General features: G+C 39.3%; 1 protein-coding gene across 1 annotated transcript in view; it reads right to left on the reverse strand.

Moving 5' to 3' along the window:
* LOC114202186 (phospholipid-transporting ATPase ABCA3-like) overlaps positions 1-12,178 on the reverse strand; it is a 176,902-nt gene that overhangs the window by 31,990 nt on the left and 132,734 nt on the right. Inside the window, exons 25-26 of the mRNA XM_088020629.1 lie at positions 2,080-2,205; positions 1,659-1,853 (exon numbers count right to left, since the gene is read on the reverse strand). Coding sequence (XP_087876755.1) covers positions 1,659-1,853; positions 2,080-2,205 — 321 coding nt within the window. The remainder of the gene's footprint in view (positions 1-1,658; positions 1,854-2,079; positions 2,206-12,178) is intronic.

Here is a 12,178-nt window from a genome sequence, read left to right on the forward strand (position 1 = left end):
GGAAATATATAGCCATCCAAGCCTCTCTCAAAAAATTAGAAAAATCCCAAATGACAAGCCGCCCTTACATCTAAAGGATCTGGAGAAAGAGCAGCAAATAAAGCCTTAACCCAGCAGGAGAAGAGACATAATAAGTAGAAATCAATGAAATAGAAACTAGAACAGTAGAACAGATAAATGAAACTACGATCTGGTTCTTTGAAAGAACTAATAAGATTGGTAAACTTCTGGCCAGACTTATCCAAAAGAAAAGAGAAAGGACCCAAATTCATAAAATCATTTGCTTTTTAGATTCCACATATAAGTAAAGTCACATGGTATTTGTCTTTCTCTGTCTGACTTATTTCACTTAGCATAATACCATCTAGATCTATCCATGTTGTTGCAAATGGCAAGGTATCATTCTTTATTATGGCTAAGTGATATTCCATTGTATATACCACATCTTCTTTATCCCTTCACCTATCAATGGACACTTAGGTTGCTTCCATATCTTGGCTACTGTAAATAATTCTGCAATGAACATTGGGGTGCATATATCTTTTTGAATTAGTGTTTTTGTTTTCTTTGGGTAAATACGCAGTAGTGAAATTTCCAGATCGTATGGTATTTCTATTTTTAAATTTTTTGAGGAACCTCCATAGTGCCTGCTGGGAATTTTGGAATCTCTGACTCCAAGAACCATCTGGAAGAACCCATTCACCTCTTTTCATCATACAACACTTCTTCCTCTATTTCAATTTTTTCCCTTCTAGTATAAATGTGGTCAAGTTGTTTAATGTATAAAATATCCCCTGTCTCATTCTCACAACTTTGGGTCAATTCTAATGTTCCCCTTTGCTTCAAAGCTAACTTTCTTCAGAGTATAACCCAAATTCTTAGCTTCACCTCCATTACGAGAATACTGTTCATCCTAGAGTATGCAGGCTCCCACAACCCCATCTTCCTGATGTCATAATGACAATGTGCCATGAACTAAAGAGGGAAGAAATGCACCACTTAGGCTCCCATTACTACCACTCAACTAACCATAGTACAATAGTTCTTGCTAACTGCATCAGTGAAGTTTTAGTTGCTAAATCCAATACACTCTATTCAGGCTTTACATTGCCTGAGATTTCCTGGAATCTGACACCACTGACCATTTTCTTCTTGAATTTTTGTTCCCACTTAGCTTTCCCCAAGTTAATGCACTCTCCCCCGGATGGAATGTGCACCCAATGGCTGACTGATTCAGAGATACAAAAGACAGCTACCTTGCCTTGATTTGGGACCATTCTGAAAGGCCATGATGTTCTGGAGCTCTAAGGTGTATGAAGACCTCAGTTACAAGCGAACTGCACTTATAACTGAACTACATCTTCTGCCCAGTCTTTCCTTCCTTACAGTACCTTGTCTTGCATATATGTTAGATGTACCATTGAGAGAACTTGACTTTTACTCTTGCAGTTTCAAAGAACACAAAAGATAATCCTGTCTTAGATTCTATTCTTGTTGTCTCTCTCTACTCAAAAATTTCTTTCTCCAGAATCTACTGAGTCAACAGTATCAATATCAATGTCTACCATGACTGCTGTCTGTTATCTTCAATGCCTGCCTGTTTCCTGTACCCCCAAGACATCAAGCTTCTCATATCTTAGACTGTAATTGTGTCTTACCTTTTGGAGACTTTTAGTGATGCTAAAGTGCTCAATGAACACATCCCCAGAGGTAACAGTTTCTTCTCCAGTCAAAATTTTGAAGGTAGTAGTTTTTCCAGCTCCATTGAATCCAAGCAATCCAAAGCACTCCCCCCTTTGGATTGTAACAGATATATTTTTCACAGCTAGAATGACTGGATACTTAAAATATATCTGAAAAAAATCCAGAAAACACTACTTAGTAAAGAGTATTTGAAGACCAAATAAATAAATACCTCAGACCCTATGGACCACAACTTCAGACAGTTTCACAAGAACTCTCCTATTACACTGGAAAAATACACATAGATTCTGAAGAACCACAGTGTGCCCTGGACACCAGTGACATGCTCTTGGGGATAATTGAAGCTGGTGTATATTGGCCAGTGAATGATGTTACCTTTGTGAGTTCCTTAATAAGCACTGTGGAGTCCAGCAACCCCTGAGGCTGCCCCAGGATTCTCTGTCTTTCATTTTGTACATCTTCATCATCAGATTCTCCAGATAGTTCTTTTGACACTTTTCCCTATATTTTCAAAACAAGAATCATAAAAGTGAATGCTGTTTAGGTGTCTGGTCTAGAGTGGGTGGTTTCATGAAAGCTAAACTGGGGGATAATCTCAAAGACATTAAAAAAGAAGATTTTAGTCATTCCATGAAGTATCTGAATATCACCTCAGCATCATGTACAACTTGACTAAGTTTTGACTAATAAATGGTGCATCTGAAGAATGATGGTGGAGTCAAGAGGAGAAGAAAAAGTCATTCAACATAATAGAAAGAGTGTGAATTAACATGGTACAATGTGTACTTTAAATTTATTTATTTATTTATTTAAGTTTGTATTTAAATTCCTGTTAGTTAACGTACAGTGTAATATTAGTTTCAGGTGTATAAGATAGTGATTCAGTACTTCCATTCAACATCTGGTGCTCATCACAAGTGCACTCCTTAATCCCTACCACCTATTTCACCCATCCCCTCACCTACCTCCCCTCTGATAACCATCAGTTTGTTCTCTATAGTTCAGAGTCTGTTTCTTGGTTTGCCTCTTTCTATCTCCCCCGCCCCTCGTTCATTCATGTTATTTTTTAAATTCCACATATGAGTGAAATCATGCTATTTGTTTAAAAGAGAATATAAAGCATTCATAGAAATGGATTTTATCACTTGGATCTTTAAGAAGGAAATCATCCCAGGAGGGTAGGAAAACTCGAAAAAATAGTCATGAATACTTAATAATAACTTTTTTTCCAGGATAAATCAGGAATAGAAGTCAAGAAAATCATCAAGGTTTAACTAGATTTTTCCCAAGAAACTCATTGGCCTATATTTTAAAGATAAATATTACAAGATAATAATGCTTTTTATTACTCTTGACTAGACCAAGTAGCTTCAGGAAACTGATCTCTAGATGGTAGAACAGAAATTTGGCATAATTTTGAAGACTGTTTTGTCCAATCAGTTCAGAACAGATTGATTTTTATTTCCACAAATTAAAAAATTAGGATTACATAATGTGTTGTTTTTCCAGAAATGGACACCTCAGGAAACACTACAGCCACAACTGAGATCAATCAAGTGTGACTTATTACAATTACAGTATGTTAAACACTGAAAGGCCAAAGAATAAACTTTCTTTTATAAAAGAAACTGTCTTTATTTGAAATAGTATAGGGAAATTCAAGTCTAAAGATCCTCTCAAAACAATGGAAGTTTTTGTGTAAAGCAATTAAGAAATGAATGGTAGCTTCATTAGAAATATAAATTAACCATAGGATAGCTACTTTACTAGAAAGAACCAGGGAAAGAGACAGCTATGAAGAGCCCTCCTGTAAAACTAATCTTTAGTTTTTACTAAAGATTAGTAAACTAATCTTTAACACTGACCTCAAACTATTTCTGCAGAGAAGCTCAAATTGAATGGTTCCCTCAATGAAGCAATTTATGTATTATGGCATTAATGAAAGAAATACAAAAATCAGGGGCGCCTGGGTGGCTCAGTTGGTTATGCATCTGCCTTCGGCTCAGGTCATGATCCCAGGGTTCTGGGATCGAGCCCCGCATCGGGCTCCCTGCTCAGCGGGAGGCCTGCCTCTCCCTTTCCCACTCCCCCTGCTTGCGTTCCCTCTCTCGCTGTGTCTCTCTCTGTTAAATAAATAAATAAAATCTTAAAAAAAAAGAAATACAAAAATCAGCCAGCAGTTAGTGGAGCTTAACAGTTGGGTGTGGACATGGAAAGAGACAAAGAGAGACCTTCAAACCACTGTCATTCCAGGGTTACTGCACCCATGCCCAGGTCTGCATCCTCTGAAGAACAATACCAGAGGCTTTACACCACAAGGAAAATAGACTTCACAGAAACATCCTAGCCAGTTACTTAAACAAACTAGCAAACAACAAAACTTCCTTGGGAAAGGGCAATACCCACAGAACCAATACATATTTTAAATATCCAGAGTTCAGGAAAAAAATGATATAAAAGAAACAGGAAACTGTGTCCCATACACAGGAAAAAAAGCAAGCAACAGTAACTATCTGTGATTAAATGACCAGATGTCAGATTTAATAGACAAAGACTTCAAAGTAGTCATTATATCTATTTTCAAAATAAAGGAAACCATGCCTGAAGGAATAAAGGGAGGTATGATGACAATGTTTTATCAAATAAAGATTACTAATAACAGGATAGAAATTATAAAGAAAGAATTCAATGGAAGTTCTGGAGTTGAAAAGTATAATAACTAAAATGAAAAACTCACTAGAAGCGTTCAATAACAAACTTGAACTGGCATAAAAAAAGAATTAGAAAACTTAAATAGATACAAAGGGAGTGTGAAACCCGAAGAATGGAGAGAAAATCAAGAAAAATGAACAAATCTTCAGAGAAATGTGGGATACCACTTAGTGCATCAATATATGCATAATGATGGGAAAGTCAAATGGAAAAGAGAGAAGTATGCAGAAAAATATCTAAAGAAATAGCTGGAACTTCCCAAATTTCATGAAAAACATTAATCTGCACATCCATAGCTTAGTGAATATCAAGTATGATAAATACAAATAGATCTGTACAGACAGAAAAAAAGCTGAATGCCAAAGGCAAGGATAAAATCTTGCAATAAGGGAGAGATAAATACTTATCGCTTATAAGAGATTCCCAACAAGAGTAACACCTGACTTTTTTTTTTTTACATCATTAGTTTTTAATATGGTGTTCCATGGTTCATTGTTTGTGCATAATACCCAGTGCTCCACGCAGAATGTGCCCTCTTTAATACCCATCACCAGGCTAACCCATCCCCACACCCCCTCCCCTCTAGAACCCTCAGTTTGTTTTTCAGAGTCCATCTTCTCTCATGGTTCGTCTCCCCCTCGGATTCCCCCCCTCATTCTTCCACTCCTGCTATCTTCTTCTTTTTTTTTTCTTAACATATATTGCATTAATTGTTTCAGAGGTACAGATCTGTGATTCAACAGTCTTGCACAATTCACAGCGCTCACCATAGCACATACCCTCTCCAATGTCTATCACCCAGCCACCCCTCCATCCCACCCCCACCACTCCAGCAACCCTCAGTTTGTTTCCTGAGATTAAGAATTCCTCATATCAGTGAGGTCATATGATACATGTCTTTCTCTGATTGACTTATTTCACTCAGCATAACACCCTCCAGTTCCATCCACGTTGCTGCAAATGGCAAGATCTCATTCCTTTTGATGGCTGCATAATATTCCATTGTGTATATATACCGCCTCTTTTTTATCCATTCATCTGTCAATGGACATCTTGGCTCTTTCCACAGTTTGGGTATTGTGGACATTGCTGCTATAAACATCGGGGTGCACGTAACCCTTCGGATCCCTACATTTGTTTCTTTGTGGTAAATACCCGGTAGTGCAATTGCTGGATCATGTGGTAGCTCTATTTTCAACTGTTTGAGGAACCTGCATACTGTTTTCCAGAGTGGTTGCACCAGCTTGCATTCCCACCAACAGTGTAGGAGGGTTCCCCTTTCTCCACATCCCCGCCAACATCTGTCATTTCCTGACTTGTTAATTTTAGCCATTCTGACTGGTGTGAGGTGGTATCTCATTGAGGTTTTGATTTGGATTTCCCTGATGCTGAGCGATGTTGAGCACTTTTTCATGTGTCTGTTGGCCATTTGGATGTCTTCTTTGGAAAAATGTCTGCTCATGTCTTCTGCCCATTTCTTTTTTTTAAATTTTTTTATTATTATGTTAATCACCATACATTACATCATTAGTTTTTGAACTGCCCATTTCTTGATTGGACTATTTGTTCTTTCGGTGTTTGATAAGTTCTTTATAAATTTTGGATACTAGCCCTTTATCTGATATGTCATTTGCAAATATTTTCTCCCATTCTGTCGGTTGTCTTTTGGTTTTGTGGACTGTTTCTTTTGCTGTGCAAAAGCTTTTTCTCTTGATGAAATCCCAATAGTTCATTTTTGCCCTGGCTTCCCTTGCCTTTGGCGATGTTTCTAGGAAGAAGTTGCTGTGGCTGAGGTCGAAGAGGTTGCTGCCTGTGTTCTCCTTTAGGATTTTGATGGACTCCTGTCTCACGTTTAGGTCTTTCAACCATTTGGAGTCTATTTTTGTGTGTGGTGTAAGGAAATGGTCCAGTTTCATTCTTCTGCATGTGGCTGTCCAATTTTCCCAACACCATTTGTTGAAGAGACTGTCTTTTTTCCATTGGACATTCTTTCCTGCTTTGTCAAAGATAAGTTGACCATAGAGTTGAGGGTCCATTTCTGGGCTCTCGATTCTGTTCCATTGATCTATGTGTCTGTTTTTGTGCCAGTACCATACTGTCTTCATGATGACAGCTTTGTAATAGAGCTGGAAGTCCGGAATTGTGATGCTGCCAGCTTTGCTTTTCTTTTTCAACATTCCTCTGGATATTCGGGTTTTTTTCTGGTTCCATACAAATTTTAGGATTATTTGTTCCATTTCTTTGAAAAAAGTGGATGGTATTTTGATGGGGATTGCATTGAATGTGCAGCCTGCTCTAGGTAGCATGGACATCTTCACAATGTTTGTTCTTCCAATCCATGAGCGTGGAACGTTTTTCCATTTCTTTGTGTCTTCCTCAATTTCTTTCATGAGTATTTTATAGTTTTCTGAGTACAGATCCTTTGCCTCTTTGGTTAGATTTATTCCTAGGTATCTTATGGTTTTGGGTGCAAGTGGAAATGGGATCGACTCCTTAATTTCTCTCTCTTCTGTCTTGTTGTTGATGTTAGGAATGCCACTGATTTCTGTGCGTTGATTTTATATACTGCCACTTGACCGAATTCCTGTTTGAGTTCTAGCAGTTTTGGGGTGGAGTCTTTTGGGTTTTCCACATAAAGTATCATATCATCTGCAAAGAGTGAGAGTTTGACTTCCTCCTTGCCGATTTGGATGCCTTTGATTTCTTTTTGTTGTCTGATTGCTGTGGCTACGACTTCTAATACTATGTTGAATAGTGGTGGTGATAGTGGACATCCCTGCCACGTCCCTGACCTTAGGGGGAAAGCTCTCAGTTTTTCCCCATGGAGAATGATATTCACTGTAGGTTTTTCATAGATGGTTTTTATGATATTGAGGTATGTACCCTCTATCCCTATACTCTGAAGAGTTTTGATCAAGAAAGGATGCATTTGGAAGTTTTCCTTCCATTTCTATTTTTTGGAACAGTTTCAGGAGAATAGGTATTAATTCTTCTTGAAATGTCTGATAGAATTCCCCTGGGAAGCCATCTGGCCCTGGGCTTTTGTTTCTTGGGAGATTTCTGATGACTAGCTCAATTTCCTTAGTGGTTATAGGTCTGTTCAGGTTTTCTATTTCTTCCTGGTTCAAATTTGGTAGTTGATACATCTCTAGGAATGCATCCATTTCTTCCAGGTTATCTAATTTGCCGGCATAGAGTTGCTCATAATATGTTCTTATAATTGTTTATATTTCTGTGGTGTTCACTGTGATCTCTCCTCTTTCATTCATGATTTTGTTGATTTGGGTTATTTCTCTTTTCTTTTTGATAAGTCTGGCCAGCGGTTTATCAATCTTGTTAATTCTTTCAAAGAACCAGCTCCTAGTTTCGTTGATCTGTTCTACTGTTCTTTGGGTTTCTATTTCATTGATTTCTGCTCTGATCTTTATTATTTCTCTTCTCCTGCTGGGATTAGGCTTTATTTGCTGTTTTTTCTCTAGCTCCTTTAGGTGTAGGGTTAGGTTGTGTATGAGACCTTTCTTGTTTCTTGAGAAAGGCTTGTATTGCTATATACTTTCCTCTCAGGACTGCCTTTGCTGCATCCCAGAGATTCTGAACAGTTGTGTTTTCATTTTCATTGGTTTCCATGAATTTTTTTAATTCTTCATTAATTTCCTGGTTGACCAATTCATTCTTTAGTAAGATGCTCTTTAGCCTCCATGTATTTGAGTTCTTTCCGACTTTCCTCTTGTGATTAAGTTCTAGTTTCAAAGCACTGTGGCCTGAAAATATGCAGGGAATAATCCTAATCTTTTGGTACCGGTTGAGACCTGATTTGTGACCTAGGGTGTGATCTATTGTGGAGAATGTTCCATGGGCACCAGAGAAGAATGTGTATTCTGTTGCTTTGGGATGGAATGTTCTGAATATGTCTGTGAAATACATTTGGTCCAGTGTGTCATTTTAAGTCTTTATTTCCTTGTTGATCTGTTGCTTAGATGATCTGTCCACTTCCGTGAGGGGGGTGTTAAAGTCGCCACTATTATTGTATTGTTGTTAATGTGTTTCTTTGCTTTTGTTATTAATTGCCTTATATAATTGGCTGCTTCCATGTTAGGGGCATAGATATTTACAATTGTTAGATCTTCTTGGTGTATAGACCCTTTACGTAGGATATAGTGGCCTTCCTCATCTCTTATTACACTCTTCGTTTTAAAATCTAATTTGTCTGACATAAGGATTGCCACCCCAGCTTTCTTTTGGTGTCCATTAGCATGGTAAATGGTTTTCCACCCCTTCACTTTCAATTTGGGGGTGTCTTTGGGTCAAAATGAGTCTCTTGCAGACAGCATATCGATGGGTCTTGTTTTTTAATCCAATCTGATAGCCTGTGTCTTTTGATTGGGGCATTTAGCCCATTTACATTCAGGGTAACTATTGAAAGATATGAATTTAGTGCCATTGTATTGCCTGTAAAGTGACTGTGACTGTATATTGTCTGTATTCCTTTCTGATCCATGCTGCTTTTAGTCTCTCTCTTTGCTTAGAGGACCCCTTTCAATATTTCTTGTATGGCTGGTTTCGTATTTGCAAATTCTAAAACTAAAGAGTTTTTGTTTGTCCTGGAAGCTTTTTATCTCTCCTTCAATTTTCAATGACAGCCTAGCTGTATATAGTATTCTCGGCTGCGTATTTTTCTCATGTAGTGCTCTGAAGATATCATGCCATTCCTTTCTGACCTGCCAGGTCTCTGTGGATAGGTCTGTTGCAATCTAATGTTTCTACCATTATAGGTTACACATCTCTTCCCCCGAGCTGCCTTCAAGATTTTCTCTTTGTCTCTGAGACTTGTAAGTTTTACTATTAGATGTCGGGGTGTTGACCTATTTTTATTGATTTTGAGAGGGGTTCTCTGTGCCTCCTGGATTTTGATGCCTGTTTCCTTCCCCACATTAGGGAAGTTCTCTGCTATAATTTGCTCCAGTATACCTTCTGCCCCTCTCTCTCTTTCTTTTTCTTCTGGGATTCCAATTATTCTAATGTTGTTTTGTCTTATCATATCACTTATCTCTCGAATTCTGCCCTCGTGATCCAGTAGTTGTTTATCTCTCTTTTTCTCAGCTTCTTTATTTTCCATCATTTGGTCTTCTATATCGCTGATTCTCTCTTCTGCCTCATTTATCCTAGCAGTTAGTGCTCCCATTTTTGATTGCACCTCATCAATAGCCTTTTTGATTTCAACTTGGTTAGATTTTAGTTCTTTTATTTCTCCAGAAAGGGTTTCTCTAATAACTTCTACGCTTTTTTCAAGCCCAGCTAGTATCTTTAAAGTTATGATTCTGAACTCTAGGTCTGACATCACACTAATGTCAGTATTGAGTAGGTCCCTGGCAGACGGTACTACCTCTTGTTCTTTTTGTTGAGATGATTTTTTTCATCTTGTCATTTTGTCCAGAGAAGAATAGATGAATGAGAGAACAAAATAGAAAAAAGAAAGAAAGAAGAAAAAAGAAAAAGAGAAAGATAAAAACAAACAAAAACAGAGCAAAACAAAAAAAACAGAATATGATCAAATATGATCAGGCTAGTGCATAGATCAGTGCCACACACTAGATTTTGGGTGTATTTTAGTCTTTTAGAAGAAAGTGCCTCCCAAAATTTTAATGAAAGAAAGACATATATGTACAAAATAAGGGTTGATACGATGAAGGGATGGAATATGAATGTAAAGATGAAAATTATAAAAAATTTTAAAAAATGAATTGATAAGAAGATGTTTGAAAAAAGAATAAAGAGCATTAAAAAAAGGAAGGAAAGAAAGAAAAAAAGGGGGGAGAGAATGTGATCAAGCAGGAGCCTAGAACAAAGCCATACAGTAGAGATTTAGGGTATATTTTGATATGTTAGAAGAAACTTTATCTCAAAATTTTAAAGGGAGAACAACTTATATATATATCTGCCAAAAATAAGGGTAACTACTATGAAGGGATAGAATATGACTCTAAGAATGAAAAATAAAAATGTTTTTTTAAAAAAAGTGATTGATAAGATGTTGGTTGAAAAAGGGAGAAAAAAATAAAAAAAAAACAGTTTAAAAAATTAACTTTGAAAGACTAATGAATCATGGTAAAAAAGCCATGAATTCAATGTGCAGTGTTCCCCTAGCGCTGTAGTTCTGCCCTTCTCATTGATCAGTAAACTTGGTTTTGTCTGGGTGTTTGTGCTGATCTTCTTGGGGAGGGGCCTGTTGCCGTGGTTCCCAAATGTCTTTGCCGAGGCGGAATTGCCCCGCTCTTGCCTGTCCGGGCTAAGCAATCTGCTTGGGTTTGCTCTCAGGAGCTTGTGTTCCCTGCAAGCTTTCCGTATAGCTTTGGAGGAGGACAGTGAAAATGGCGGCCTCCCATTCTCCACCCCAGAGGAGCCGAGAACTCGGGGCCTCGCTCCTTAGTGCGCCCCTAGAGAAAAGCAGTCAGTCACTCCCGTCTCCCCGGTCTCTGGCCACACTCTGTGCTCACCCGGCCTGTGACCGAGCGTTTCTATATCTGGCACCCGACCCCGTGTGGAGTCTCCAAACCCAGCAGATCCCTGCGGTGCACTCCCACGCCTCTCCTCCCCGGGGAGGAAGGGGATTCTCCCCAGCTCTGCCGCTTTTTGGGTCCCTGCTGGAGGAGCGGTGGCCCGACTGGGCCGTGGATCACAGTTTATGGCCACCCCGAGCTGAGAGCCCACGCCTTGGCTCCCTCTCTGCAGCTGGCTTCCCTGCTCCAATACCTGGGAGCTCTGCTGCACTCAGGCACCCCCAGTCTTTCTGTGACCCTGAGGGTCCTGAGACCACACTGTCCCGCGAGGGTTCCACCCCCAGCTTAGCCACTGTAGCGACGTCCCTCAGCGGAGCTGACTTCTAAAAGTTCTGATTTTGTGCTTCACGGCTCTATCATTTGCCAGAAGCAGCCGACAGAGGCTCCCTCCCCCGCCGTCTATCCTCCCAAATATCGCCTCAGATTCACTTCTCCGCACATCCTACCTTCCAGAAAGTGGTCGCTTTTCTGTTCAGAGAGTTGTTGCTATTCTTTTCTTCGATCTCCTGTTGAGTTTGTAGGTGTTCAGAATGGTTTGATCCCTATTCAGCTGAATTCCTGAGACCAGATGAAATCCAGGTCTCTTACTTCTCTGCCATCTTGTTCCGCCCCCCAACACCCGAGTTTTTACAAAAAACAATGGAGAGTGATATCAGCATGCTGGTGGATTAGGAGAGCCCAGTGCTTGCTGGCCCCCTCCAAATCAATGATTTAACAAATACCAAAGAGAAAATAACCCTGGGAGAGCTCTGGAGAACATCTAAAGAATCTGCAGCAACCTGGTGGAGGAGAAAATCCAGGGATGGCCAAATAGAAAAGTAGATGATGCATTTTACCCACATCAACCCATTCCTCAACTTCACACAGCTTGGTACCAAGAAGAATCTCTGTGTTCACAATCTCTCTTCTTGAGAGAAAAGTAGAGCAAGAAGATCCCAGAAGCCATTGTCATTAAGGACACCAGCAGCCCTCACTGCTGCTAGAGACACTAAAGCCTTTACTGCCAAAGACCCTTGCAACCTTCAATAATGCTAAACTCAGCTGATAGAATAGCCCATAGTTTATTCCACTGTTCACCCCAACACCTGAGCCAGAGAAGCTGCTGTACTCCACTGAAACCAGAGCCAGCGATGCCACACTCAACCCTCCTGGTGCCTTCACACCCACATGTAGGTAAAGGTCTTTCCCCACCGAAGCCAGTCTAT

Source organism: Eumetopias jubatus, unplaced genomic scaffold (genome assembly GCF_037043125.1).
Source record: "Eumetopias jubatus isolate StellerSeaLion01/CBP00866 unplaced genomic scaffold, mEumJub1_p1.0 scaffold_91, whole genome shotgun sequence".
In the NCBI taxonomy this organism is placed as follows: domain Eukaryota; kingdom Metazoa; phylum Chordata; class Mammalia; order Carnivora; family Otariidae; genus Eumetopias; species Eumetopias jubatus.